Source organism: Peromyscus leucopus, chromosome 1 (assembly GCF_004664715.2).
Source record: "Peromyscus leucopus breed LL Stock chromosome 1, UCI_PerLeu_2.1, whole genome shotgun sequence".
Classification (NCBI taxonomy): domain Eukaryota; kingdom Metazoa; phylum Chordata; class Mammalia; order Rodentia; family Cricetidae; genus Peromyscus; species Peromyscus leucopus.
The window spans coordinates 94,063,078-94,090,877 of record NC_051063.1 but is presented as its reverse complement, the minus strand read 5'-3'; the positions used below and the strand labels follow the sequence as shown (position 1 = coordinate 94,090,877).

General features: G+C 44.1%; 1 protein-coding gene across 1 annotated transcript; it reads left to right on the top strand.

The window, feature by feature from the left end:
- Positions 1-320: 320 nt before the first annotated feature.
- Ctr9 (CTR9 homolog, Paf1/RNA polymerase II complex component) lies at positions 321-27,429 on the top strand. The gene is made up of 25 exons (XM_028875837.2): positions 321-549; positions 1,606-1,704; positions 5,712-5,951; positions 6,402-6,519; positions 7,545-7,634; positions 10,939-11,087; positions 12,840-12,947; positions 14,870-14,977; positions 15,066-15,302; positions 15,431-15,520; positions 15,608-15,736; positions 15,832-16,015; positions 17,208-17,296; positions 17,902-18,087; positions 18,164-18,251; positions 18,395-18,543; positions 20,392-20,508; positions 20,630-20,775; positions 21,468-21,539; positions 21,938-22,073; positions 22,176-22,322; positions 23,042-23,199; positions 23,877-23,973; positions 24,201-24,313; positions 26,436-27,429. Exons 1-25 carry the CDS (start codon positions 505-507, stop codon positions 26,854-26,856), a joined length of 3,516 nt encoding a protein of 1,171 aa, XP_028731670.1. The 5' UTR covers positions 321-504; the 3' UTR covers positions 26,857-27,429.
- Positions 27,430-27,800: the final 371 nt, after the last annotated feature.

The following is a 27,800-nucleotide window of genomic DNA, read 5'->3' as shown; positions in this document are numbered from 1 at the left end:
GATAAATGACTGAGTTGGCCCCAAGAAACTTAGGGGGCCCGGCGGGGACCCGCCCATAGTAGTCGTCATCAGAGGCCCCTCCCCACCGGGGGGCGTGCCTTCGCCTTACACGCTTTTTCTCCCCTCGGCGCGGGCCTGTGCTGAACTCGGTTCGGGCAAATTAGGGGCAGACGCCGGGCTCCCGAAGGCGTTCGGGTCACCTGCGTCCGGCACACCGACAACCTCGGAAAGATCGGTCTAGCCAGAGACGGACGCGCCTGAGCCGCAGGGCGGAGCTCGCGTGGGACACGCCCTCTTGATAGTGCTTCCGGGACAGGGGGCGGGGCCTCCGGAAGTGGCTTGTCGCAGTCGGAGGCTCGTTGTTTCAGCGGCCGAGCAGGAGAGGGAAGCCGGAGCTGAGGCAGCTCGGCGGGGTGTGAGGTGTGGTAACCTCTACACGGCTAGAAGCCAGGACAGCGAGCTGCCGAGCGGCGGGGTGAGAAGTGCCCGCTTTCCGAGCTCGCCATGTCTCGGGGCTCCATCGAGATTCCCCTCCGGGATACTGACGAGGTGGGTGCCGAGTGTGGAGCGGGGGAGGGCTGTGAACTTGGACGATCCCAGCGCCGACTTTGCTCCCCTTGGTTTCTGAGCGGAGAGCCGCGGTCCAGCTCCCCGACCCAGGCTCCGCTCACCTGCTCGCCTTTCTAGCTGCAAGGACTTCGGGAAAGTTCGCCTGCAGCCTCTCCTTGTTGACAGTCCTCGGCTCGGCTGTCTTCCTAATTCCGGGGCGCAGGGGTGTGAGCGCCGGGTAAAGCTCACAGATTGCAGAGGGCGCTCGATGACCCTCCCCCACTCCCACCCCCGGGTCTACCTGCTGCTCAAACTCGCAGTCTTTTTTTTTTTTTAAACCTCCCTGGGGATCTCAGAGGTCGCTCTAGTGCCTTCGAAGAAGACTCTGTCAAGGCACACTCTTACACAGCTCCCTCACGGAGATAAGGGGCCCGAGATTTAGCCGCTCTGGTGTGCTGGGTGGCAATGACCCACTCTACTCCATGGGTGATGAGCGGTTTGTCTGAAAAAGCTCCAGCTTTGCTTCAGTCTTACTGGATATTTCACACTTTAATTTTTGATCGAGGTAGAATTTATTTCTAAAATCCGGTAGTCTTGGGTATATTCCAGAACACTTTTCTTCTTATTTTTGGTGTCCATATTTCAGGCATGTATGTGACACGCAATGCTGCCTCCATGATTTATGTTTACGTTAGCATTCAACTTTGGCCTCTGGGGTCGTGTTTCTCAAGATCTCAGACCTATGGCATCAGCACCTTATTGGATTATAGGTTATACAAGGTTTCATTTTGTTTTTGAATAAACAAGTCATTGGGAATTTTATAGTTTTAGTGATGTAAAGACAACTAACAGGATTTGTCTGCTTCTCTATGCTTTGACCAAATCAGACTACAACCTATTTGCTATGTATTCCCCAAATATGAACATGTATTAGTTCACCCCATTCAAAGTGAGTACACACCCTTTGTATATACATATTGCTGAGCATTCAAAAAACATAGAAAAGAAAAATTGTGAATTTAAAAAGGGAGATGAAACATTCATTTTGTGTTTTAGGTCATTGAACTTGACTTCGATCAGTTACCGGAGGGAGATGAAGTTATCAGTATTCTGAAGCAGGAACACACACAACTGCACATATGGATTGCTTTGGCGGTCAGTATTCATATAGCAGATTATTTGTTGACTGGAAAAATATGATTTTGGTTTTCAAGTACAGTAATAGCCCACATGATTAAACCAGATCAGTTGTACAATCATGTATGAAATCATCTGTATGAAAATCAGTTTTGCCAGGCATGGTGGCTCATACCTTTAATTCCAGCACTGGAGAAGCAGAAGCAGGTCAGTATCTGAGTTTGAGGCCAGCCTGGTCTATAAAAAACAGTGAGGGCTATACAGCCTATCTTGAAAAACCAAAAAAAAAAAAAAAAGAAAAGAAAAGACAATTATCTTATTGTTTATGGAACAAACAATAAGGGCAGTTTCCTAAGAACAACTCCACTTGTAAATTAATGTTTGTTGATAAAGGCAAGATTCATTTAAGGTAAATAGTTTTCTATATCGAGGTTTTAATTACTTAGAGATAATTCAATGAAGCTTAGCTTATGTATAGATTGTATAAATATTGCTTTCCATAACTTTTCTTTTAAAACATCTAGAAGGTGATTAGCCCTTTGGGGTAAAATTTATTTCAGCTTTATGCTTTTTTGTCTTATTTGTTGCTACTTCCATAATATGAATGTTACTGGAAATTCTCAGCAAAATCCGATCTGAGAGCCTAAAACTTTGGACTCTCTACTGCCTGGCACCATGTTTCCTTTTTATGAGAAATGATAAGATAAACTCGATACTCAATCCTAAACTGGTATGCCACAAGTGGCTTTCATATGGACACATAAGAAGTTCCTACTATTACCTTGATGGTCAGAAAAATAGATGTGGAATTGGGCCTATCTTTTGCTCAAGTATCCTGTGGATTGAACCTAGGTCCTTACAAATGCTAGGCAAACACTCATCTACTAAGCTATATCCCCAGCCTTGTTTTTACCTTTTATTTTGAGACAGTCTCACTAAGTTGCCCAGGCTGGCCTTGAACTTTTAGTCTTCCTACTCAGTCTTCCAAGTATACATTTAAAAAAAATATATACTTATTAATGCACAGTATACATATTAATGGATTTCTCCGGGACGTTTCCGTGTATGCGTATTTTGAATGTTGGTCATATCTACACCCTCTTACCTCCCTCACCCCCTTGCCCCTTCTGGTAATCCATCTACTTTGAGGTTATCCATTTTTTTCTCTTCTCAATTCCAGCTTCACATACAAAAAAAATCTGTATAATGCTTGACCTTTTATGTGTGTCCTCTAGTTCCATTCATTTTCCTGAATATAACATGATTCATTCTGTATGGCTAGATGAAACTCTCTTATATGGGTATATTTACCATTCATCTATTGATAGGCACGTAGGCTGATTCCATAGGTTGGCTATTGTGAATAGTGCCACACTAAAAGTGGATGTACAGGGGGCTGGAAAGGTGGCTCAGTGGTTAAGAGCACTGGCTGCTCTTCCAGAATGTCTGGGTTCATTTTCCAACACCCACATGACAGCTCACAATTGTGTGTAACTCTAGTTCCAGGGGATCTGGTGTCCTCATGCAAATGTACATGCAGGCAAAACACCAATGCACACGAAAATAAAAATAAATAATTTAAGTGGATGTGCAGGTAGTGTTTATATATGTTGACTTTACCACCTTTGGGTATGAGACTAGAAGTGGTATAGGTGGGTCTTATGGTCCTTGCCAATGTTTGTTATCGTTGTTGTTATTGAATATAGCCATTTTAACTAGGGTGAGGTAGAATCTCTGTATAATTTTAAATTTTAATTTGGTTTTATTCTTTGGGAGTTTTTGTTTTGTTTTTAAAGATTTATTCTATTTTATGTGTATGAGTGCTTTGGCTGCATGTATGCTTGTGTACCACATGTATGCCTGCTGCCTTCAGAGGCCAAAGGGGGTGTTGGACCCCCTAGAACTGGGGGTATGGACAGTTGTTAGTTGCCATTCAGTTTGCTGGTAACTAAACCCAGGTCTTCTGTAAGAGCAGCAAATGCTCTTAACTGCTAAGCCATCTTTCCATCCCCTGGTTTGTTGTTGTTGTTTGGGGTGATGTTGTTGTTTGAGACAGAATCTCACGTAGCCAGGCTGGCCTCAAACCTGCTATTTGGCTGAGGCTGGCCTTGAACTCCTCATCTTCCTGCCTTCGAATCCTGAGTGCTGGTCTTGAAGGTTTGTGCCGCTGTGCCCAGCTCACAATGTACTTTTCATATTCACTTTCATGATGGCTAAAGATGCTGAGCATTTTATGTCCTTAGTAGTTTGTACTCCCCCTTTTGAAAAGTATCTGTCATTATTAGTTAGTTTGTTACTTGGTTTACTTATTTTCGTGTCTGTTTGCTTATTGTTTTCTGAGTTCTTTATGTATTCTAGATATGAATTCTCTGTTAGGCTACTTTTTTCCATTCTGTAAGTTCTCCCCTTCACTCTATTGACCCCTTTGCTGTGCAGACCTTCAGTTTATCATAGTTCTGTATGTTAGTTTGTGCTTTTGTTTCCTGAGATGTCTACACAAAGATTATCTTCCCAGCTGGGTACAGTGGCATACTTCTAAAAGCCAGCATTTCAGGGTGTGAGGCAGGAGGATTACATGTTTGAAGCTACTCTAGGCTACATATTGAGACTGTTTCCAAATAAAACAACAACAAAAAGTGTATTCCATTCACATAGGATATTCAAAGAAGTAGTATTGCTGACAGACATTGCCCTTTTGGCTAGAGGAGTCAAGTGTTCCTATTCCCTAGAGAGTAAGCCATTAATCTTGTTATTAATTGGTAGAATTTGTACTAATGGCATGTAGCTCCATGAAACAGATGCCTAGGGTAGTTACTCATCTGTCCAAAGTCACTGGTAATTTTTGTTAGAACCAAAACCAGAGCCCAAGTTGGTTTGTTGGTTTTAAGACAATGTCTCTTGTAGCATGTTAAGATTTTATTTATTCTTTACTGTGGGGTGACAGTAGTATGGTGTATTCATGTGTTTACATGTGGGGTGTGTGTACATGCCCTTGTGTATGCATGTGGAGGCCAGAGGCTGTTTTGTTTTTTTTTGTTTGTTTTGTTTGTTTTTTTGAGACAGTGTTTCACTATGTATCCCTGGCTGGTCCAGATCTTATGTAGACCAGGCTGGCCTCAAACTCATAGAGATCCATCTGCCTCTGTCTCCCAGATGCTGAGATTAAATATGTGAACCACCACATCTGACTTCACATTGTTTTTTGAGACAGGGTCTCTCACTAAACATAGAACTCCCCACTTTATTTAGAGTGACTGGCCAAAAAGCTCCCAGGATCCACTTGTCTCTGTTTCCTCAGTACTGAGATTAAACTATTGCCAGGTGAGAAAAAGAAGTATCTTTGGTGATTCCAGTTTTTATGGCGTTATTCAAATCTAGCTGGCCTGTGATAAATTATTCATGTGTGAACTGTACCATTTGATGTTGAGTCTGGGTGTACCTGTGAAGTCAGTGAATGTGTCCATCCCCCAGAGTTCTTTCCCAGCCCTTCTTTTTCCAGCCACGACTGATTCGAATTTTTTAAAAGATTTATTTATTTATTTACTTGTTTGTTTGTTTGTATGAGTGCTCTATCTGCATGTACGACTTAATGCCAGAGGAGGGCATCAGATCCAACTACAGATGGTTGTGAGCCACCGTGTGGTTGCAGGGGATTGAACTCAGGACCTCTGGAAGAGCAGCCAGTGCTCTTAACCACCGAGCCATCTCTGCAGCCCCTCTAGTTGCATTTTTGTTGTTAAGTATTTTTTAGAGTCTTAAAAAAGTAGAATCACACAGTATGTATTCTTTTGATGGACAGGCTTCTTTGAGCATAATCATTTTGAGATTTATTTATGTTGTGGTAGCTGTCAATGATTCACTGCTTTCATCACAGAGATATACAACAACTGGTTTATCGATTCACTTGTTAATCAATAGTTGGCTTCCAGTTTTTTGCTATTCCAGATAAAGGTTCTATAAACATTTGTGTAGTTTTTGTGTGTGGACACATGTTTAGTGATATTAATTCCATCCTTTCCCTTTAGCTGGAGTACTACAAGCAAGGGAAAACAGAAGAGTTTGTAAAGTTGCTGGAAGCTGCACGGATAGATGGCAATTTGGACTATCGAGACCATGAGAAAGACCAGATGACTTGCTTGGATACATTGGCAGCCTACTATGTGCAACAGGCTCGGAAAGAAAAGAACAAAGACAATAAGAAGGACCTTATTACACAGGCAACCTTGTTGTATACAATGGCTGATAAAATTATTATGTATGATCAGGTAAGTCAAATTTGTCTGAATTTATGAGAGCACAAAATACCACATGAAAGCAAAATATGAGTGTAGCGGATTCTTTGTGAAAGAATTTTTACTAAAATAACTGTTGATATAGTCAAAAAGAAGGGTTTATTAAAGTCAGAATTGTATTAGTCCTTATACTGTTAAATTTGGGCAGATTTAGTAAATATGTACATGTTGAGTCCATAATCCCAGTGTTCTCACGTGAATTTCAAGCAGATTTTAAGAATTATGACCTTTGTTTTGTCGTTGTTACCAGCACAGATTTACATTTCTGGGTAAGCTTTTCATTGGTGCTTAGAGATTCTCATTGGCAACCACACTGGTCGATTACAGAGCAATGCTGTGCTTCCACCCTCTGTGCTTGCTTGGCATCGTTTGGCATGCTTTTGGTAAATTGTCTCTAGTCTTAGTAAAGTCTGTATATTACAGAACCATTTGTTGGGAAGAGCCTGCTTCTGCCTGCTCGAAGGTGACAAAATGGATCAGGCTGATGCACAGTTTCATTTTGTACTTAACCAGTCTCCAAACAATATTCCAGCCCTTCTTGGTGAGTGCTCTTCAGCAAGAACCTTAGGAATCTAGTTGATCAGTGTTATTGGAAGCGTTTATGTATAAATATATATATTATACAATATATACGTGTGTGTGTGTGTGTGTGTTTATATATATATTGTATTTTTTATATATATATATATATATATATATATATATATATGAATATAATAAGCTAATTGTGTATGTGTGTGTGTATGTCCTGGTTAGTTTTTTATTAATTTGACACAAGGTAGAGTCAAATGGGAAAAGGAACCCCTATCAGGTTACCTGTAGGCAAGTCTGTATGCAGGGCATTTTCTTGATTGATAATTGATAGAGAAGAGTCTAGGCCACTGGAACAGTGCCACTCTTGGGCAGGTGGTTTGGGGTGGTATAAAGAAAGCAGGCTGATGCCAGGCGGTGGTGGTGCACGCCTTTAATCCCAGCACTCAGGCGGCAGAGGCAGGTGGATCTCTGTGAGTTCGAGGCCAGCCTGGGCTACCGAGTGAGTTCCAAGAAAGGCACAGAGCTACACAGAGAAACCCTGTCTGGAAAAAAAAGAAAAAGAAAAAAAAGAAAGAAAGCAGGCTGAGCAAGTCAGGAGGAGCAAGCCAGTAAGCAGCATTCCTCCATGGCCCCTGCTTTATTTTCTGCCTCCAGGTTTCTACTTGCTGTTCATGTCCTAACTTCCCTTCGTGATAGACTAAACTGTAAGCTAAAATAAGCCTTCCCCCCCCCCCAAGTTGTTTTGCTCCTGGTGTTTATCACAGCAATTGAAGGCAAAGTAGAATAAATTATTGTTTGCATCCAAGGAATCAACAAATAATCTTTTCATAGAAAACTACAAGCTAGCTATTTATATTGTTATTTTACATAAAGACTTTTAGAACTAAATTAATGCACAACCTGTGGAAAACACATTTTAATATGTTAGTTCACTATTTTGAAGTATTTCTTACTAAGATATAAATTAGTGTAAAGCAGTAGATTTGTGTTCTTTAATCGACAGAAAATGTTTGTTTGTTTAAATCACCACAGGGAAAGCTTGCATTTCATTTAACAAGAAGGATTATAGAGGAGCTCTTGCTTACTATAAAAAAGCATTGCGTACTAACCCAGGATGTCCAGGTAAGGGAAAATTTTAATTCTAAGCTGTTTGTGATCCAAATTAAAATGTTGAAAATTAATTATAAAAAGATACTTTAGGAGTAATGAAATGACACTTTCAAAAAGTGATTTTGTTCTGGGGTTGGAGAAATGGTTCAGTGCATAAAGTACTGGCTGCCTAAGAGTAAGCCTGGAATTTAGATCTCCTGCTCCCATAGAAAAGCCAGGTGGGTGTGGTAGCCATCTGTAATCCCAGCACTCAGAAGACAGAGATGGGATGCTGGCACAAGCCAGCTAACGACACTCACCAGAATTGGTGAGCTCTGGTTTCATTGAGAGACTCTGCATAGATAAATTGAGAAGGATCGAGGAAGATACCCAATATCAACCTTATGCCGCCCCTCCCTCCCTACAACACACACACACACACACACACACACATACACACACACACACACACACACACACACACACACACACGAGAGAGAGAGAGAGAGAGAGAGAGAGAGAGAGAGAGAGAGAGAGAGAGAGAGAGAGATTTTTTTTCTTGGTGTTTTATTTGATTTAAAACCAAAACCTGGCTGGGGGGACTGGAGAGATGGCTCAGCAATTAAGAGCACTGACTGCTCTTCCAGAGGTCATGAGTTCAATTCCCAGCACCCACATGGCAGCTAACAACTGTCCGTAACTACAAGATCTGACACCCTCACACAGTCATGCATACAGGTAGAACACCAATGCACATAAAATAAAAATAAATACATTTTTTGCCGGGCAGTGGTGGCACACGCCTTTAATCCCAGCACTCGGGAGGCAGAGGCAGGCCTGGTCTCCAAAGCAGTTCCAGGAAAGGCACAAAGCTACACAGAGAAACCCTGTCTCCAAAAACCAAACCTAACCAAAACAAAACAAAAAAACCTGGCTGGGCAGTGGTGGTACACACCTTTAATCTCAGCACTAAGGAGTCAGAGGCAGTGAATCTCTGCAAGTTGAAGACCAGCTTGGTCTATGAATCGAGTTCCAGGACAGCTAGGGCTATCACAAAGAGAAACTCTGTCTTGAAAAACCAAAACAAACAAACAGAAAAACCTGAATGGCAGATCGTATCATATTTTTGAGCTATGCTACTTTTCTTCCCAAATAGTTTTCATTCAATATATTTGTATATCAACTATGTGCCAGGCACTGTTCTGTGCAGAAAATACAGCAGTGAACCAAAAGACAAAAGTTCCTGTCCAGTCATGTAATTCATCTCCTAGTGAATTAAATGAGAAAAATAGATACTGTAAAAGGTATTGGTAAAACTTAAGAACTTGAGGCAAAATAGGGCTATGAGAAGCATTGGGAGTTCCTTAGGGTGGCCAGGGAAACTCGGGGCTAGAAAGTGCTAGAGTGACCAAGGATCATACAGATAGATGGGAGGGTGCCATTTCCGAAGGAGCACAGCGGGTATGGAGGTCCTCAGAAACTGCTTGGCAGGTTTAGAAGTACTGTGAGGTCAGTGTGTCCAGAGTGGAGATGGATGGGAGAAAGGAGATCAGCTGTGCTGCCCGCTGCTTCTCAGGTTGAGCGTCTGAGACTGTGTTAGAGACTTCAAGCTTTTGACGGAGAAGCCTTGGAGGGCTTTGGGCAGAAGAAGGGTGTGATCTGACTTAGGTTTAAGAGCACTGTTGAACTAAATGCAGACTAGAGTGGGATGTGGGGTGAGGGGCAAGCACAGAGGTAGTGTGAACTGGGGAGAAGGCTCCTGCAAGTGTTTGGTCACAGACTGTTAGAGCTCACAGCTAGGGAGGCAACAGCGGTGGCGGCACAGGTGCTTATGTTCTAGTGTTTTGAAAGAGAGCCGATTGAAGCAAAAAGAGCAAGAATCAAAGGCCGAACAAACAGTTTTAGGAGTGGAGTTACATTTTACTACATTGTCAAACAGTTCAAGAGAAACTAGTTTTAGACATGAAAGATTGAAATGCCTATCTGAGGCACAAGAGGGCAGACTTGTGTCTCACAGTTGTTCAGAGAAGTCACCAGAATATGGATGGTGCAAAAGCCTGGAGAGTGCATGAAGACCCAAGGGGAGGAAGTGTGCCCAGGAAAGAGGGCCCTGCATCCCTGAGCGCAGTGGTTCTCAGCCTTCGTCATGCTCCCACCTTTAATACAGTTCCTCATGTGGTGACCCCAACCAGAAGTTATTTTCTTTGCTACTTCAGAACTGTCATTTTGCTACTGTTGTAATGTAAATATCTGTTTTCTGATGGTAGTAGGCAAACCCTTTGAAAGGGTCAGTTAACTCCCAAAGGAATTGAGAATAGCTGCTCTAAAGTGTAGAGATTAGGAATACGGAAGACTCAGAAAAGCAGACTAAAAAGCAGACTAAGGAGTGACCAGAGATAAGAAGAAAAAACTCAAAGTAATGTCCTTGAAGCCAAATGTGAAACATTTCTCAAGGAGAAGGTGATCTGCTGTGTCGAATTCTATGGTTAGGCCAGTGAAACGGGCGGAATTGATGGTTGGATTTAGCACAGTGCAAATCACTGGTGACATTTATAAAACAGTTTTAGTGGGATGGTGGGCATAGCACCTCACTAGAGTGGATGCCAGAGGAAATGGAAGAAAGGGATTAGAGGCAGCACTTGGAGGAGTCTGTTGTCAGGAAGAACAGGAGTGGGCTGGCCACCAGAAATGAAACAGGAGCAAGAAGTACTTCTGTAAGATGGTAGAGTTTGAATATGGCTGAGAGCGCTCCAGAGAATAGCAGGAAAAATGTTGACAGCAGCACTGTCTGCTGTCTTCACATAGATGAGAACGGATCCCATGACCAGTGGAGTAGCCTTAGGGAGGGACATGTGTGCTCTGATAGGACCTGAAATGAGGTAGATGTCTCAGCATAGCTCAGAAGCGAATGACAGCAGCTATGTGTACTCAGACACAGTCTGAAGGCCTTGATGGGGTTTTTAGTGTCTATTTAAATACTAGGGTTATTCATGTATGCACCAATGTATATGTGTGCTCACTGCATGTGTGTGTGTGTGTGTGTGCGCGCGCGCGCACATGTGTATAATAATTTTTAAATAGAAATGGAGCCAGTGGTGGTGGTTTACTGCAATGGGTGCTATAAGATAAGAAAAATGCCAGCATTATGGTTATTCTGTTGTATAGTAAGAGTGGTACCCAGAAGAGGAGAGAAGGATTGGAATGATACGGTCTAACTACTAGTGAAATCAAGTTTATGGTAGGCCAACAGGTCTTAAGGAGTCCAGATACTGGAAATTGAACTCTTAAGGTGTCCTAGGTTGACAGGACAAATGACTTGATTTTACTTACTTTTTAGCTGAAGTTCGTTTAGGAATGGGCCATTGCTTTGTCAAACTTAACAAACTGGAGAAAGCTCGACTAGCATTCAGCAGAGCCCTGGAACTCAACTCTAAGTGTGTGGGAGCACTGGTTGGACTGGCTGTTCTGGAACTCAACAATAAAGAGGTATGGGAGGAAGACGGTGTCTAGCTTCTGGTTTGCTGGGCCGGCTGTCCTTATCTAGGACTGCTAGAACAAGTTATGCTTTAGAAATCAAGATTGCAGCTTATAGACAGGAAGTGTGGTGCCTGTGCTGCAGGCACCGTCCCCAGAGCAAACACATTTGAATAGCATAGCCATATGAAGGTAGCCTCACAGCTTAGGGAAAGGACTTCCCCACCACGTGAGTTTGCTTGTAAGACTAGCGCTTGTGTGAATGTGGCACACACACCTCCAAAACGGCTGTAGAACTTTCTAAGGTTTAGAATTTCAGATGAGAGATTGCAGGCACATAAATCTGTCTGGAATGCATTTGACAAAGTAGGAAACCCACACTCAGCCGACTTAAACATTAACATTTTTATAGTTTACTAAATAAGTATCTAAGGTCTCATATTTGATACCACAATGTCACCAAACTCAGGGATTTTCAGTAACTTTATGTCAGCCCCTCCTTAGTGTGGACTTTTCCCTGTATCTGTCACTTCATATTCCTAAGATGGTGTGAAGCCCCAGGTGTCTGCTTGTTCCATTAGTCTCACAGGAGGGAAGGCAGCAAGAAGCTTTCCCCTAGGCTTTCTCTCGGAAGTTCTGGCCGATATATGAAGGCGGTTCCTGTCCTACCTGTTTATTTGATTGTCCAAATGGTTGCCGGTGTTTCTCAGTGTCAGCACTGTTGACAGTGAGCTGCATAATTCTTTATGTGAGTAACTGTCCTCTCTCTCATGAAATGTTAACCAGCCTCTCTGGCCTTTACCCCTAAATGGCAGTACCATCTCCACAGTAGTGGTGACAAAAACAGATATTGTCCCCGGTGGGAATTTCTGCCTTAGGCTAATCTGTAGAGAAGGAGAATAGATTATCTTGACTAGTTTAGTTCAATCATGATTTGTCACCTGGGATTGGAAAAGGGGAAGGGAGCTTTCCTTCCAGAAATCAAAAGGTCTCACAGATTACAAAACTAATTCTGAGGCCAGGCATGGTGAGTCATACTTTCAATCCTAGCACTCAGGAGGCAGAGGTAGGCAGATGTGTGAGTTTCAGGCCAGTTTGATATACATAGAGGGTGCCAGTCCGGCCAGAGGTATGTGGTGAGATCCTGTGTCAGAAAGAAAGGAAGGAAGCTGTGTTCTGTTAGCAAGGTAAAATGGCTGCCACACCAAGAAGACAGTTGAGGCAAAGACTAATAAGTAGACAACCTCAAGCAAGAACTGAATGACAGACACACCCCATACTCACACACAAAATCAAATACTGAGATGCAAATGGGGATTGCATTACAAATGAACGTTCAAAAAATGTAAGAGAGAGCTGGAGAGATGGCTCAGCAGTTAAGAACACTTGCTGTTCCTGCAGAGGACTTGAGTTCAGTTCCCAGCACCCACATTGTAGCTCACAACTACCTATAATTGCAGTTCCTCTGGCCTCCACAGTCACTGTACACACAAGTTAGTCACATACACAGGCAAAATGCTCATACTTATCAGTAAAAATAAATCTCCTAAAAATATGTTTTCTCTTCTTTGTCCTCGGAATGAGCGTAAGTTATTAAGACTGGTACTTCCTTATTGGGAACTTTGCCACTTTGAGATGAAGAATAGCAACCTGTCCTATGGTATTGAACTGCAGGCATGGGACCTTATTTCTTGAAACTAAGAAAACTGGATGTGCTGGTAAAGTGACGGTGCCACTCCACTCTGTTCCATTGTTTTCTTTTAGGCTGATTCCATCAAAAATGGTGTGCAGCTTCTTTCCAGAGCCTACACTATTGACCCTAGCAACCCTATGGTACTGAACCACTTGGCAAACCACTTTTTCTTCAAGAAGGTAAAACATCATTTATTCAGTTTTTAAATCTGATTTTTCTGAATGTAGTCAGTACATGATTTTAGTTTAACTTGGGAAGAAATTTGAAAATGTTATTATGTTTTTGTTTTATTCCCAAATTAGAGCTTGTATTAGTTGCCCAGGGATGAGTACATATTGATTCATTCTCTGACTTAATATGTATTGGTACTTTGTGCTGAGTACAACCTGTGATCGGATGTAAGATAAGACTGCTTTCTGCACTCAAAGAAGCAGGCATGTAAGCATATGTGAATGTGAATGGAAAGGCCTCTGCTCACAGAGAAATAAGGAAGTGGTCAAGTGGGAAGGGGAGGTTTCCCCACAGGGCAGAAGCTTTTAACTTGTGTTAGACTGGCCGTCTCTAGGTAGTTGGAAGAGGAAAGGCAGGGGCTGAAGAGACCTAAGCCTTTGGAGAAGTCAGAACATCACATGGATAGATAGACTACAACAGGTGCTGTGTTAGGCCCAGATAGGGGAGCCCTTGCTTGATAGAATTTGGCTGTAGTTATATAGGAAGGACCAGAGTCAATGGGGGTTCTCTTTATTTCTACCTGGTTGATCTTGCCTATTAATTCCAACAATTTTGTGGAAGCAACGGTATTTTATATTTCTTAACATACCAAATCCAAGATACTACTGATAAAATTTTACATTTTTAAAGTTTCTATTAGCATATATTAATCATACATAATGGGTTTCACTGTGTCATTTTCATATATGTATATAATATGCCTTGCTCATATACCTCCATTTCCCTCTCATCCTCCTCCTGCTGATCCCTTCTTCTTTTCCATTAGTCCCTCTGGTTTTTTGTCTTTTATTTGGTGACCCCACGGGTCTAATTAGGATTGCTTGTAGCAACTTGGGTGAGGGGTTTCTACAAGCTTATGGGCAGCTTACCAGAGGCTACACTGCTGAAGAAAATGTCTATCTCACTCACCAGTGACAAAGTTTTCACACAATAAACAGAAAAGTTTAACCTGCCTTCTTGGAACCAGGGACTAAACTGTACTATAAACTTTAAAATACTTGTGTAACAAGTTTAGGTAAAACTTGACAAAAATGTATCAACCTTACTAATATGAGCTGTCACTCATGTATGTACTCAGTGCTTACTAAATCCCAAGCATTGTTAAAAGTGCATTCCCAGTCCTTACTTCTGTAATGGTCACATCTGCCTGATGAGGTAAATAGTCTGATCCATCTATCCTCCCTCTCCCTTCCTCCTCTCTTCTTTCCTTGAGTGGGTGTGCGCACATGTGCATATGAGTACACAATTGTGTGGAGGCAAGAGGGTGGTGTTAGGTATCTTCCTCAATCACCCTTTACCTTTTTTTTGCAGATTTTATTTCTATCTTTTGTGTTGATGAATGTTTTGCCTACATGTATGTATGTACACCACATGGTGTCTGGTGCCTATGGAAGTTAGCAGAGGGCGTTGGATCCCCTGAAACTGGAATTACAGAAGGTTGTAAGCACCATGTCGGGGCTGGAAACAACCTGGGTCGTCTGCAAGAGCAGCAGAGTCATTTCTTTAGTCCCTCTCTCCTCGTTTTTTTGAGGTGGACCTGCACTCATGTCCCCATGACTGCATAGCTCTTACCAACTGAACTATCTCCAGCCTGTGCCCATTTTCTTGATGAATAAATTGAGGCCGAGTTAATAGCTTAGAGCTTAATAATGCTGCATTAATCCTATTTGATGTTTTACTTTTTGAATTTATGGAAGCATACTGATTATTCATTAAGCATTAGGTTATAACTGCTACAGTGCTAGAGTTTATTTAGGGAGAAGATGGAAATATACCTTATAGCTAAATGAAATGTTACCAGTTAAAGTAAACCACTATTCAAGCAGTCTTCTGACATCACTCAATTGATTTTTCTGGTCCTCCAATTCAGGATTATAGTAAAGTGCAGCACCTGGCTCTCCATGCATTCCACAACACAGAGGTGGAGGCTATGCAAGCAGAAAGCTGTTACCAGCTGGCTCGATCATTCCACGTTCAGGTAAGACCGTCCACCTTTCTAATTACAGATTTCAGTTTTCCAGTGCTTCTGTGTCTGTAACTTGTCTTGTTCTATTCTCATTTATTAGGAAGACTATGACCAAGCCTTTCAGTACTACTACCAAGCCACACAGTTTGCTTCATCCTCCTTTGTACTGCCGTTTTTTGGTTTGGGACAAATGTATATTTATCGAGGAGACAAAGAGAATGCGTCTCAGTGCTTCGAGAAAGTTTTGAAAGCTTATCCCAACAATTACGAAACTATGAAAATTCTTGGCTCTCTCTATGCTGCTTCAGAAGATCAGGAGAAACGAGACATAGCGAAGGTATGTTGTAAATCTTAACTACCCTGAGACTCTGAGAAGTGGGAACACGTTACAGAAGATGTGGGGTTTGGTTTGTTTTGGTTTGGTTTTTACTGACAGTATTATTTTAATGCTCTCATTTATCCCAGGGCCATTTGAAGAAGGTCACAGAACAGTATCCTGATGATGTGGAAGCTTGGATTGAATTGGCCCAGATCTTAGAACAGACTGACATACAGGTATTGACGTCTGCTTTTCATATCCTAAATGATGTGTTTCTCTTTGATCTGTGAGTGAACCTTACTCTGTCTGCCGTAAAAATACAGGGTGCCCTTTCAGCCTATGGAACAGCCACCCGCATCCTGCAGGAGAAGGTGCAGGCCGATGTCCCTCCTGAGATTCTGAATAATGTTGGGGCCCTCCATTTTAGACTTGGAAACCTAGGCGAAGCAAAGGTGGGGAACCAAACCTTCCCTTTTGTCTATGCTTGACCAAGCTGCAGGCACTTCGGTCAGCCATGGCCAATAACAATGTGTTTTCTTTCTCACAGAAATACTTCTTGGCATCACTGGACCGTGCAAAGGCAGAAGCCGAGCATGATGAACACTATTACAACGCCATCTCTGTTACCACGTCCTACAACTTAGCCAGGCTCTACGAGGCCATGTGTGAATTCCATGAAGCAGAGAAACTGTACAAAAACATTTTACGAGAGCATCCTAACTATGTTGACTGTAAGAATTCCAGATTTCTCTTGTGTGATAAAGTTCCTAAATTCGCATAGTAACTGAAAACTTACTTAGAAAACAAAGTCTTTTAAAGAGTCTAATATTCCCTTTTCTCCAAGGCAAATTTGTCTCCTTTAAAAAAAGATGCAGCTTAGTTTGGTAGTTCTCATCTGTAATCCTGGCACTCGGGAGACAGAGGCAGGAGCATCAGGGATTCGAGGCCAGCCTCCCTGTCTAGCAGGTTTGGGACCGACACACACCCCCACACCCCCACACCCCCCCCCCCCCCACACACACACACCCCGGCAGTGTATGGAATAAAACAAGTGCAGTTTCATGTACTTATACTGGGAAATAGAAGGGTCAGCAGAAGCCACTTGAGCCGTGTTCAGTGGCAGATTGTGCCTCTGCAGTGAGTCAGCTGCAGCTCCCTGGCATGTTTTATAATGGGTAGAGTTTGTAAGTTACCGTCTTTGACTTTGCACCAACATTTTTACATTGTGTGATAGTAAGACTGGTTTTGTTTTTTTTTTCTTGAAACAAGTATTACTAAAATGTCCTGGTTTGAATTTTTACAACAGGCACTGTAAATCATTGGCATTTAAAATTAACCTATATGCTTTTTAGCAGTTCTTCCTTTTCTAAGGTTTTATTCTCCATAGTTTCATTTACCTATACCAAATTCTGCTCTCAAAATACGATATGAAAAATTCCATAAGTAACCCATAAGTTCAAATTGTGGACCATTCTAAGTGTCGTGATGAAATCTTATGTTGCTCTGCTCCACCTGGCCCAGGATGTGAATCATCCCACTACTTGATGCTCATATTGTTGGTGACTGAGCAGCCATTTCAGAGAGCAGCTTGAGAGGACATCAGTATTTGTGTGCATGGTGGTCCCAGCCAGGTATGGTGCACACATCTTTAATCCCAGAACTCCTGAGGCAAAGGCAGGTGGAGCTCTCTGAGTTAAGGCCAGCCAGAGGTATATAGTAAGGCCCTGTCTCAAAAAAGAAAGATTGATCTAGTGATGCAGTTTCTCTTTTGCCTAGAGTGATGTGTCATGTGTCTTCATATATGAGGCTTTTCTCTTCTCTGACTGAAAGTATTAACAAAACATGACTGTTCCAAAAGTGGACTTCAGGGTTAGGCCCCTTTAGAGAGGAGATAGTGAAAATGAATTAAATGTTCTCTTTCAGGCTATCTTCGCCTAGGAGCCATGGCCAGAGATAAAGGAAACTTCTATGAAGCTTCAGATTGGTTTAAGGAAGCCCTTCAGATCAATCAGGTTGGTGGTGTCACCTTTTACCTTTCAAAATCAGTCTGTCCATTTAATGGCTGTGATGTCTCTTAGCTATGGCATCTGTTTTTAGTGGCTTGGTTTTGTTTTGTTTGTTTGTTCCACTTGTTAAAGACTGTAATAGTGTAATAGTGTGTGTGAGTAGTCACGTCAGAATCAGCGTCAGTTTTTTGAGTATATAGAGCTGTTTCCCTCTCATCCTTCCCTTCCCTTCCTTGTCTGCGTCCTGTCCTTTCCCCTGCATCAGCCCAGAGTCAGTGTCTCAGCATTCCATAGGTGATTGGAGCTTCTGATTGTGGCTCACAGGAAGAGGAGACTGCACACTGCAGCCCGGAGCCCTGAAAGACAGGTTTACAAGTTGTTATCTGCTCCAGCTGCCGGCCAGTACACTGTTGTTTACTTCAGTCCCTTCTGTTGACTTGGTGTCCTGATAAGACACTACGTTGATCTTGTAACTCACTAATGGGTCTCAACTGGCAGTCTGAAAACCACCATTGTAATGTAGCTGTGAACCTCTTCAGTTATTAGCCATTGTCAGATGACTGAGTTCTCAGATCCCAGATTGGAAATTTCGCTTCTTTATATTTACATAGGATCACCCAGATGCCTGGTCTTTGATTGGTAACCTCCATCTGGCCAAACAAGAGTGGGGCCCGGGCCAGAAGAAGTTTGAGAGGATATTAAAACAGCCAGCCACACAGAGTGACACCTACTCTATGCTGGCCCTTGGCAACGTGTGGCTCCAGACTTTGCACCAGCCAACCCGAGACCGAGAAAAGGTAATCCCCTGTCTCCTTCAGCAAGATTGGTGTCCCTGTCCTTGTTGAGTTTTCCAGTAATTATTCTTTCCTATAGGAAAAGCGTCATCAAGACCGTGCCCTGGCCATCTACAAACAAGTCCTCAGAAATGATGCCAAGAACCTGTATGCTGCCAATGGCATAGGTAACTAGAAGCCTTGGTCCATAGTGACTGGTGAAAGTAGTGCTTTTGTTTTTCCTGATCGGTGCAGCTGCTTTAATATTGGACTTTTAGTCGTTTTGGCAGAGGTTAGGACATTCTCAGTGTCAGCCTTTGTGTAACTTTAGGAGCAGTATTGGCCCACAAAGGATACTTCCGTGAAGCCCGTGATGTGTTTGCCCAAGTGAGAGAAGCAACAGCAGATATCAGTGACGTGTGGCTGAACTTAGCACACATCTACGTGGAGCAGAAGCAGTACATCAGCGCCGTTCAGATGGTAACGTCTTTGCCTCTCCAGATAGCTGCATGTCGTGGGGAGCCAATGCTTCCTTAACCCTTCTGACCCCATCATGGACTTTTGAGATCTCCTCTGATACTGTCTGTTCAGAGGTTTGTAACCATGTAATGACAAGGCCAGGTAGATGTGAGTCCCAGTTCCAGGAATGCATGCCACAGACAGAAACTATCCTCTTTGACCATTTCCCTCTCTGTAAAGTGGAAGTCTCTTAACCTAGAGAACTTTGTGAGGACCTGGAATGAAAAGAACTGGGCTAACAAGAAGAACAAGTATCCACTAAAGAGCAGGGTTTAGTATTTATTCCTTCAGTTTCTGAAGTGAATCGAGTTCCAGAAATGTTAAGTGATTTTATTGTTAATTTGTTTTGCTGTGTTGTTTGTTGTTTAAACAGTCTCTTTATTGCCCTGGCTGATCTTAAGTGCCTGTGTTTAAGTGTCCTCCCACTTCAGCCCTCCAAGTACTTGGGATTACAATCTCATACAACTGCCTTTAGTTTAAATGGCTTGTGTTTGTTTTGTTGGTGGGTTTCTCTGTGTATCCCTGGCTGTCCTGCATCACTTTATATACCTGGCTGGCCTTGAACTCAGTGATCCACCTGTCTCTGCCTCCCGAGTGCTAGGATTAAAGGTGTGTACCACAACTACCCAGCTTAAATGACTTATCTTTTAGTTTTTTTTTTTTTTTTTTTTTTTTTTTTTTTTTTTTTTTTTTTTTTTTACTTTTATGTGGACATACGTTGTATGAAAGTATGCCATGGTACCTGAGGAGTCCAGAAAAGGCTTTGATCTGGAGCTGGAGCTACAGGCTGCTGTGGACCACCTGACCATGGGTGCTGGGAGATAAACCATCCCAATCTGTAGAATAGCAGCACTGCCTTCTAGAAGTGCCAATTAGTTATTAGGGATATTCCTGGAAAAACTGTCTTACCATTTCCCATGAAATTACTTTGTCAGTTACCTATAACAGGGTATATGCTTGTGGTTAAAAAGTGTCGTGTTTAAATAAAACTTAACTCTGGGGGCTGGGGAGGTTACTCGGTGGGTAGGAGCACTTGTGCATGGTCGTGAGGACCTAAGAGTTGAGATTCCTAGCACCATGTCAAATCTGACCATGCCTGTTTGTAATCTCAGTGCTGTCAGGGTAGAGAAAGGAGGATCACTGGGGCAGCAAACCAAAGGGCAGTGTGTGTGTGTGTGTGGCAAGCTCTAGGTCCGTGAGAAGTCCTGTCTCAAGGGGATACGGTGGCAAGTGATAGATCAGAGCACCTGACATCCTCTTTTGGCCTCTGCAGCCACACCTCCCCCATACATGTGAGGTACAGGTCACGTGTATTAGAGTAAAAAGTAAAAAAAAAAAAATTAAGTCAGATATTCATTTGTTAGTCTGACCAACAAATTAACTGAAGTTAACAAATTAACTTCCTATGTTCATTCCACAGATCCCAAGAGGACAATGCTAAAGTATGTCACCCACAGGATCCAGGGTGTAATCTGTCATGGTGGTTAGCAAAGTGATTCTAGATAGTGTTCTAAAGATAGAAGCTAAAGGGGAGGCAGACAGACAGACAGACTTCAATTTCTTTACCCTTCCATTCAGCATTGGTCCAAATTTCAAGTGAAAAAGTATTTTGCGTCTAATTTTTCTGTGGTCAGATTTTTATGTTGTAAAAGTGTATACTGGCAAATGTCAGAAGTCAACTCCAGATATTCTCTGAAATTCATCGGAGTGGAGTGTCTTCAGAGCTTGAAAACTGCTTTGAGATCCTGACGTAGCATAAAAATACACTTCATCCCCGCTGTGTCTCTGACTAACATTTCCTTTTTGTAGTATGAGAACTGCCTCAGAAAGTTCTATAAGCACCAAAACACTGAAGTCGTGCTCTACCTGGCCCGGGCCCTCTTCAAGTGTGGCAAGTTACAGGAGTGTAAGCAAACTCTGCTGAAGGTAAAGGACTCCTGTGCCCGCCCACTGCTCCTGAACCGCTCACTTCCTGCTTTTTCCTTGTTAAAATCCCTTCTGTGGCATTCAGTCATAAGAAGTTATTTGCTTTGCTTTCTGTCTACAGGCCAGACATGTGGCACCCAGTGATACAGTTCTGATGTTTAATGTGGCCTTGGTCTTGCAAAGATTAGCTACCTCTGTCCTGAAAGATGAAAAGAGTAATCTGAAGGAAGTCCTTAATGCTGTGAAGGAGCTGGAGCTTGCACATAGGTAATAATTTTGAAGAAGAAGAATGGCTTTGCAATGGTTGGCTTCCTGGAAACTGTCTCAAAAGATACAAAAAGATGACTTCCCTCAAAGAATAACCGTTGGAGGTCTAGCACAGGTTCGTTTAGGCCAAAGCACACAGTTACCATGTGGTGGCGCCAAACTCCAGGCAGAGTTCTGCCACACTGGGCTCTTGAAGCCTGATCTCTGACCCTGGCTGGCTAGCTGCAGGCCTGCCCTAGAGTTTTCATTACTCTCTCAGGAGTACGAGCGAGCACGTTACACATGTGAACTGTTTAGTCTCCACTTGTGTGGGTTCATGTTTTGTACCATATGTCTTTATAGGATATTGATTTTCATCAAGTTAGGATTAAGATTTTTATCACTCACTGCTTACCAGATTTATTCAGCTCAGTTCAAAGGTGTTTATCCTCATAGGACTTAGCAATTCAGTGTGTGGTAAAATGAAAAGCTCACATCTCTGAGTGATCAGGTAAAGTATTAGTGCTAAACCCCACCCACCAGGCTGATACAGTTACTTAGTCAGTCTACTGCTTACGACCTGTCGTTAGTAATCTCTTAGTTTACTGACAGTATTAATACATTTTTGCCTTTCTTGATGAACTTCTGTTTATTAAACATACTGAGGCTATTAATGATGCAGATTAAATGAAATGTCTTTCCTTTTCATTTAGATACTTCAGTTACTTGAGTAAAGTAGGAGATAAAATGAGATTCGATTTGGCCCTTGCTGCCTCTGAAGCCAGGTAATGCCTGTTTACAGAGGTGGCTTTGGGGGAAGTGGCTGTATTGGTGTGCATCAGGAAAGTGTGGCCATAACACGGTGGTTCCTGGCCTTCTCGGGTTACTTACTCCCTCTCCTACAACATCTTCTCAGACTTTGAGGAAATTGATGGACCATTAGCACTTAGGTTGGAGAAATTGTTTCTCTTTCTTTCTGTTGTCTTTTTAAAGCAGGGTCTTGCTCTGCAGCCAGGCTAGAACTCAGGATCCTCCGAGGGATGGGAGTACCGGCCTGAGCCACCTGTCATTGAATCGAGACAGGAACCCAGAGTTGGGGAGCTTAGCACAGTTGGTAGCATTGGCGTGGTTTAAGGAACGCAGATATCCTAAGTGATGCGTTTCTCTGCATCTGAAATGTTAGGCAGTGCTCTGACTTACTGAGCCAGGCCCAGTACCATGTGGCCCGGGCACGCAAGCAGGATGAGGAAGAACGGGAGCTGCGCGCCAAGCAGGAGCAGGAGAAGGAGCTCCTGAGACAGAAGCTTCTCAAGGAGCAGGTGCGTGCACACGCTGTGGGTTAGGAGCTCGTCCTCTGTCTACTCTGTGGTGGTTTTGTTCATTTTAAGAACATTTTCATAAGTCCCCATACTGCCTCTTAGGAAGAGAAACGTCTCAGAGAAAAGGAAGAGCAAAAGAAACTTCTGGAGCAGCGGGCTCAGTATGTGGAGAAGACCAAAAATATCCTCATGTTCACTGGCGAGACTGAAGCAACAAAGGAGAAGAAAAGAGGTGGAGGTGGAGGGCGGGTAAGATCCAGCCCCGTGTCTGCCTTTGGGCTTTCCGAAATGAAGAGCAGAGTTTAGTTGGGTCTGCTCTTAGTTCTTAGCCTTGACTTCTACCAAGGGATAGTCTTCCACCACAGAATTGCAGTGTCCGGTGTAGGCAGGGGCCCCTGCCTTTGTGGTGTGCGTGGTGCTGTGGAGGAACACAGGTCTTGACACATGTGTGCTCTGCAGTTCAGCTGCTGACCTCGCCAACCAGATGGTTCCTGCTTTCATGATGGCTTGATCTACGCTTCTTGACTTCACATAGTGTAAAAATGAGCCCTTGGTAGAACTGTACTTTGAATCTTGGTCTTTTGCCAAGCTGAGACATTTGGTGTGAAGTTCTTTTGTGATGTTGGGTGGCTGCAGAGACCCACAGCTCCCAGTCAGCCACATGATCATGAGGGCGAACAACCAATACTTCTCTACATTCTGTGGGGCTAAATGGGTTAAATGCATTTTTGATTGAAGATGTGTTTACCTTGTGGTGAGTTCTCAGGTGGTTGATGATATTTGCCAAATTGAAAACAATGGGCTCTCTTGATAAGTGCTGGAAATCGGGCCTATCCAAGCCCCTCTTCCATGTGACTTAGTAAAAGGTCCTCAGTTGTCAGAGACCTGCAAAGGCACTGTGCGGCTTTCGGCACCTCAGGTGCCGTCACTACCTGTAACTAGCTGACTGTGGTCTCCTTGGGCCGTAGCGTTCTAAGAAAGGAGGCGAGTTTGAGGAGTTTGTCAATGACGACACCGATGACGACCTCCCTATATCCAAAAAGAAGAAGAGAAGGAAGGGCAGTGGCAGTGAACCGGAAGGCGAAGAGGAGGAAGGTGGAGAGAGGAAGAGGAAGAGGAGGAGAAGGTAGTGTCTTCATTAATGTTCTAAGTGTCTGTAAAGCCAGGAGACCTTTCTTTTCTGAATTATACATCTCCATCTTCCCAGACTGACTCCCTGCTTCAACCTATTTCAGTATCCAGGCACTTAGTTTGCATGTATCTCTACATTGTCCCCTGAAAACAGCTGACAGTCACCATTGTCTTTCTTGTCATTTGTTTCTTGAAATAGGATCTCATGTACCTCACACTGGCTTTGAATTCGCTATGTAGCCCAGGTTGACCTTGACCTCAGAGATCTACTTGTCTCTGGCTTAGGAGCACTGGGATTATTGGTGTATGCCACCACACCAGTTTTCTTTTCTTGTAATGTATTTTGGACCCAAATGTGAAGTGAGCAGCCTAGGTGGCAGGGAGGGAGGGAGAGTTGAGGAAGATTTGGAGATCTCCAAACCCAGGGCGTTCTTTACTCCGTCCCTGCTCCAGCACAGACTGCAGTGGAGATGGAGGAGGGAGCTGCACAGTGACGAGTTAGTAGCAGATGTCGTGCAGACCAGTGATGTGCAGGCTGTATGCCCTGTGCCCTTGAACCCACAGTGTAGCTGAGGTCAGATCCACACAGGAAGGTTCTACTGTGATGGCAGAGTAGCCTCAGGCCTGGCAGGTGTGACCCTCCTGACAAGTTCTTGATGTTCACTGTTTAAGACCTCAGAAGGGAGAAGAAGGATCTGACGATGATGATACAGAAAATGGCCCCAAACCAAAGAAACGCCGTCCACCAAGAGCAGAGAAGAAGAAGGCTGTAAGTTCTAGAGCTATCTTCCTGCTCCCCCACCCCCAACCCCGGGAGGAGGGGCCTATAAGGCTGACAGTGTGAGCGTGCTGCAGTGCACTTCTGCAGCTTCTCCCAGCACAGATGCTTGCTTCCACTGGTGGCTGCTGGTCTGTCGTTATTATAAAACCTGGTCTAATAAGATGGCCCAGTAACGTGAGAACCTCAACTAATGGGCCATGCTTGACATTCTCTAGCCCAAGCCAGAACGCCTGCCTCCTTCAATGAAGGGAAAAATAAAATCCAAAGCCATTATATCATCGAGCGACGATTCTTCAGATGAGGATAAACTGAAGATTGCTGATGAAGGGTAAGAATCACTCTGTCCCCACTAAGTTCTAATGGTGGTAAGTTCCGGTCTGGGCAAGAATTTCCCCAGGGTAAATTCTAACAGCTCGAAGCCACAGTGGCTGCTGACCAGCTGTCTGCGTCCTCTTCTTTGTCTCTGTTGTCCTACGAGGGAGAACAAAGTTGGAGAACAGGTGACTGGGGGTGGCCAGTGTGCCATGCTGTCTTCTCACCAGCTTCAGGCTGGCATTGTATTTCAGTGACTTCCTGCCTCAGACTTGTACTCCGTGCCTAGCTGTCTTGGCCTCTTGCTATAGAAGAAACCATAACAGACATCTCATCTCACTCAGAAACTTGGCTGATGTTTCCTGGGGGCATAACCACTCCTAAGCAAAGTGTCATTCTGCTGCCCAGGACTGACTGGCTAACAGTACTAGGAGTAGCCTGGCCCTGGCCTTGAGATGAGGAATTTAGTGTCCATTTCTTGCCCTGATGGGTAGGTGACACACCTCGGCCTTCCTTGGTGGATTTATCCTGGACAGCCTGTCCGGAGTTTACCCTGAGCTCCTGGCCTTGGTGAAGTGACACCTGACTGTGCTAGCCTCTGGAGCTCCCAGGCCCACCCCTAGACTCCTGGAATAGAGCTCCTAGATCCTAGGAGTCACACTCCCAGGACTCCTCTGCTGTTACGTCATTCATCCTGTTGATGGCCCTCCTGAGAAACTGACAGGTGAAGAGGATACAGAGGTCAAGACAGGCTCAGGAATTCCCCAAGGAACTTCTTTTTTTTGTTTGTTTGTTTTTTGTTTTGTTTTTCGAGACAGGGTTTCTCTGTGTAGCTTTGTGCCTTTCCTGGGACTCACTTGGTAGCCCAGGCTGGCCTCGAACTCACAGAGATCCACCTGGCTCTGCCTCCCGAGTGCTGGGATTAAAGTTGTGCGCTACCACCGCCCGGCCCCCAAGGAACTTCTTTAGCTGCAGTGGAGAGTAACAGACCCAAACCACCTTGCAGTGGGCTATGTGTGTCCACCTCACATTCCATTTCCTGCTCTGGGGAGCACACCCACCCTGGAGGTGGTAGAGGTAACTCCTGGTTTTGGCAAGTGCTGTGGTAGGGGAGAGGGAGTGTGGTGGTCAGAGGAGACACCATCTGTGAGCCTGTCTGTGGTCTCCTCTGCTCTGGCGATACTGGCTGACAAAGCTGGATCGCTTTTCCCTGAAGAGCTGCTTTGTCCCTGTCCTCACAGTATCCCCTCGGGGCTGTTGGTTAGAGGTCTGAGGCCAGTGGAAGAGATGCAGAATGTTCAAAAAATAAGTCTCTGAGGCCGAGCTGCTACCAGGCTTGTGCCTGTAGTCAAGGCCAAATTTATTTGTGCCGTTTACATCAGTTCAACTTTGTCCCAGCCGTCATGAAAGATCTGAGCACTGGGGCAGCTGAATGAAGTGACCCGTTGACCTGAGTGGATCTGCAGAGTGAACGTCAGTGCCATCGCTTGGTCACAGCTCCATGTTCTCAGAGTGACCTGGGCTAGCTCGTGCATGTATGGTTCCTTCTTTCAGACTTCGGCACAAGGAGCCTCTCTTGAGTCTGTAGGGATGTTTTCCCTTCTGAGAGAGGAACACACTCCACCTTCCTCACCCTTCCTGGTCTGAGGCATGCCAGAAGGTATCATGGAAACCAAAGCTGTGAAATATGCCAGAGCAGCACATGGCTGAGGCAGCCTCCCAGTGGTCAGGGGCATGCTTCTAACCTGTGGAAGCTCCAGGAGGCCTCACTTTCCCTGACACTTGTCAGCCGACGGGGGAACTTGGGAACAAAAGTTAGTAAGCTTAGCCCCTTCGGCCAGCTCCTGTCTGATAAGCTCATCCTGGTGAAGACCTGGTGCTTCACAAATCCCAGAACAGCAGTGAGGTGACTCTTCAGGTGTCTGTTGACAAGGGTGTTCTAAGACAGGAAATGGCCACCATCAGAGGTCCAGCCTAGGATTTGTTGATATGATCAACTGAGGACTTCCCACCCTGGGCCCTTTTGAGAAGCCCACATTTACAGTGTCCCAGGGGCTCCTGTGTAAGGCCCCGGGCATGACCCAGAACAAGAAGTGCTGCTGGCTGACCTGGTGTCTCACCTACACCTCTCTCCTCAGACATCCCAGGAATAGCAACAGCGATTCCGATGATGACGAGCGACCCACTAGACGGGCCTCCTCCGAGAGCGAGTCAGATGACAACCAGAACAAGTCTGGCAGCGAGGCAGGCAGCCCTCCAAGGTCGGGAAGACAGGAGTCGGAGGAGGATTCCGACAGTGACCAGCCATCCAGAAAGAGAAGACGCTCGGGCTCTGAGCAGTCGGACAATGAGTCTGTGCAGTCTGGGAGAAGCCCCTCCGGAGGCTCGGAAAACGATTCTCGCCCAGCTTCTCCAAGTGCAGAGTCAGACCGGGAATCGGAGCAGGGATCCGATAACGAGGGTTCTGGCCAAGGCTCTGGGAATGAATCGGAACCAGAGGGCTCCAACAATGAGGCCTCAGACCGAGCCTCGGAACGTGGATCAGATGATAGTGACTAGGTTTTATTTCATCAAAGACTCCGTGGGGGTGGGGGAAGCTTTATAATATATAAAAGCTGTGATAAAAAACATTTCAGATGGTTAGTCATTTGTGAAACTTTTCTTAAGGCATTTTTTTTCTATTTGTATATTTACTAAACTCCAAGAGACATTTCCTGTGCTAGAGTCCAGTGTCTGGAACTGGAGCAATGAGACTCCTTCATTGTGGTGCAGCTCCACCTGTCATATGTGAAAACTGCAGTATCATATGCTAAGCATTCCTGCAAGGCTTGCCCAGGCTAGCCTGGTCTCCGGTAGGCAGCATGCTGCTATGTACGGTTTTTGTGGCAAACTTTTACCAAATGTTGCAGAAACCGGGATGTATTTGTTACCTTTTGAGTTGAAATGTAAGTTTTATTTCTAGAGGAAGAGACGTCCCTTTGTGGAACTGGGAGAGGAAGGCGTTCACAGTGTGAAGCTGCAGCCACGGGTCAGTTGTAAACACTGGGGTGGGTAAGGTGTGGAAAGTGCTTTTCTGTTGTTGGAATGGGAAGACCTCCCCCAGCCACTTAATAAATCCTTCTGCCAACCATAGTGGGGAGCCTTGCGTCCTTTCTTTTTGCTCAGTAACATATATTTAATACAAATATCTTAAGCAAAAATTTGGAAAACCGACCAAACCAAAGGCCATTTCCTCAAGGCTTTTGTAATTCATGGCAGATTCCTGGAGGCTTTTTTTAAATACACAAGAAGACTATGAATTTTTTTTTTATATTTTATTTATTTATTTATTTATTTTTTGTGGTTTTTGTTTGTTTGAGGCAAGGTCTCTACATAGCCCTGTCTATTCAGAAATTCAGTATGCATACTAGGGCTGACCTCCAACTCACAGAGATCCACCTCCCTCTGCCTCCCAAGTGCTGGGATTAAAACCACACCAGGCTGAATTTTTATTTTTACTAATT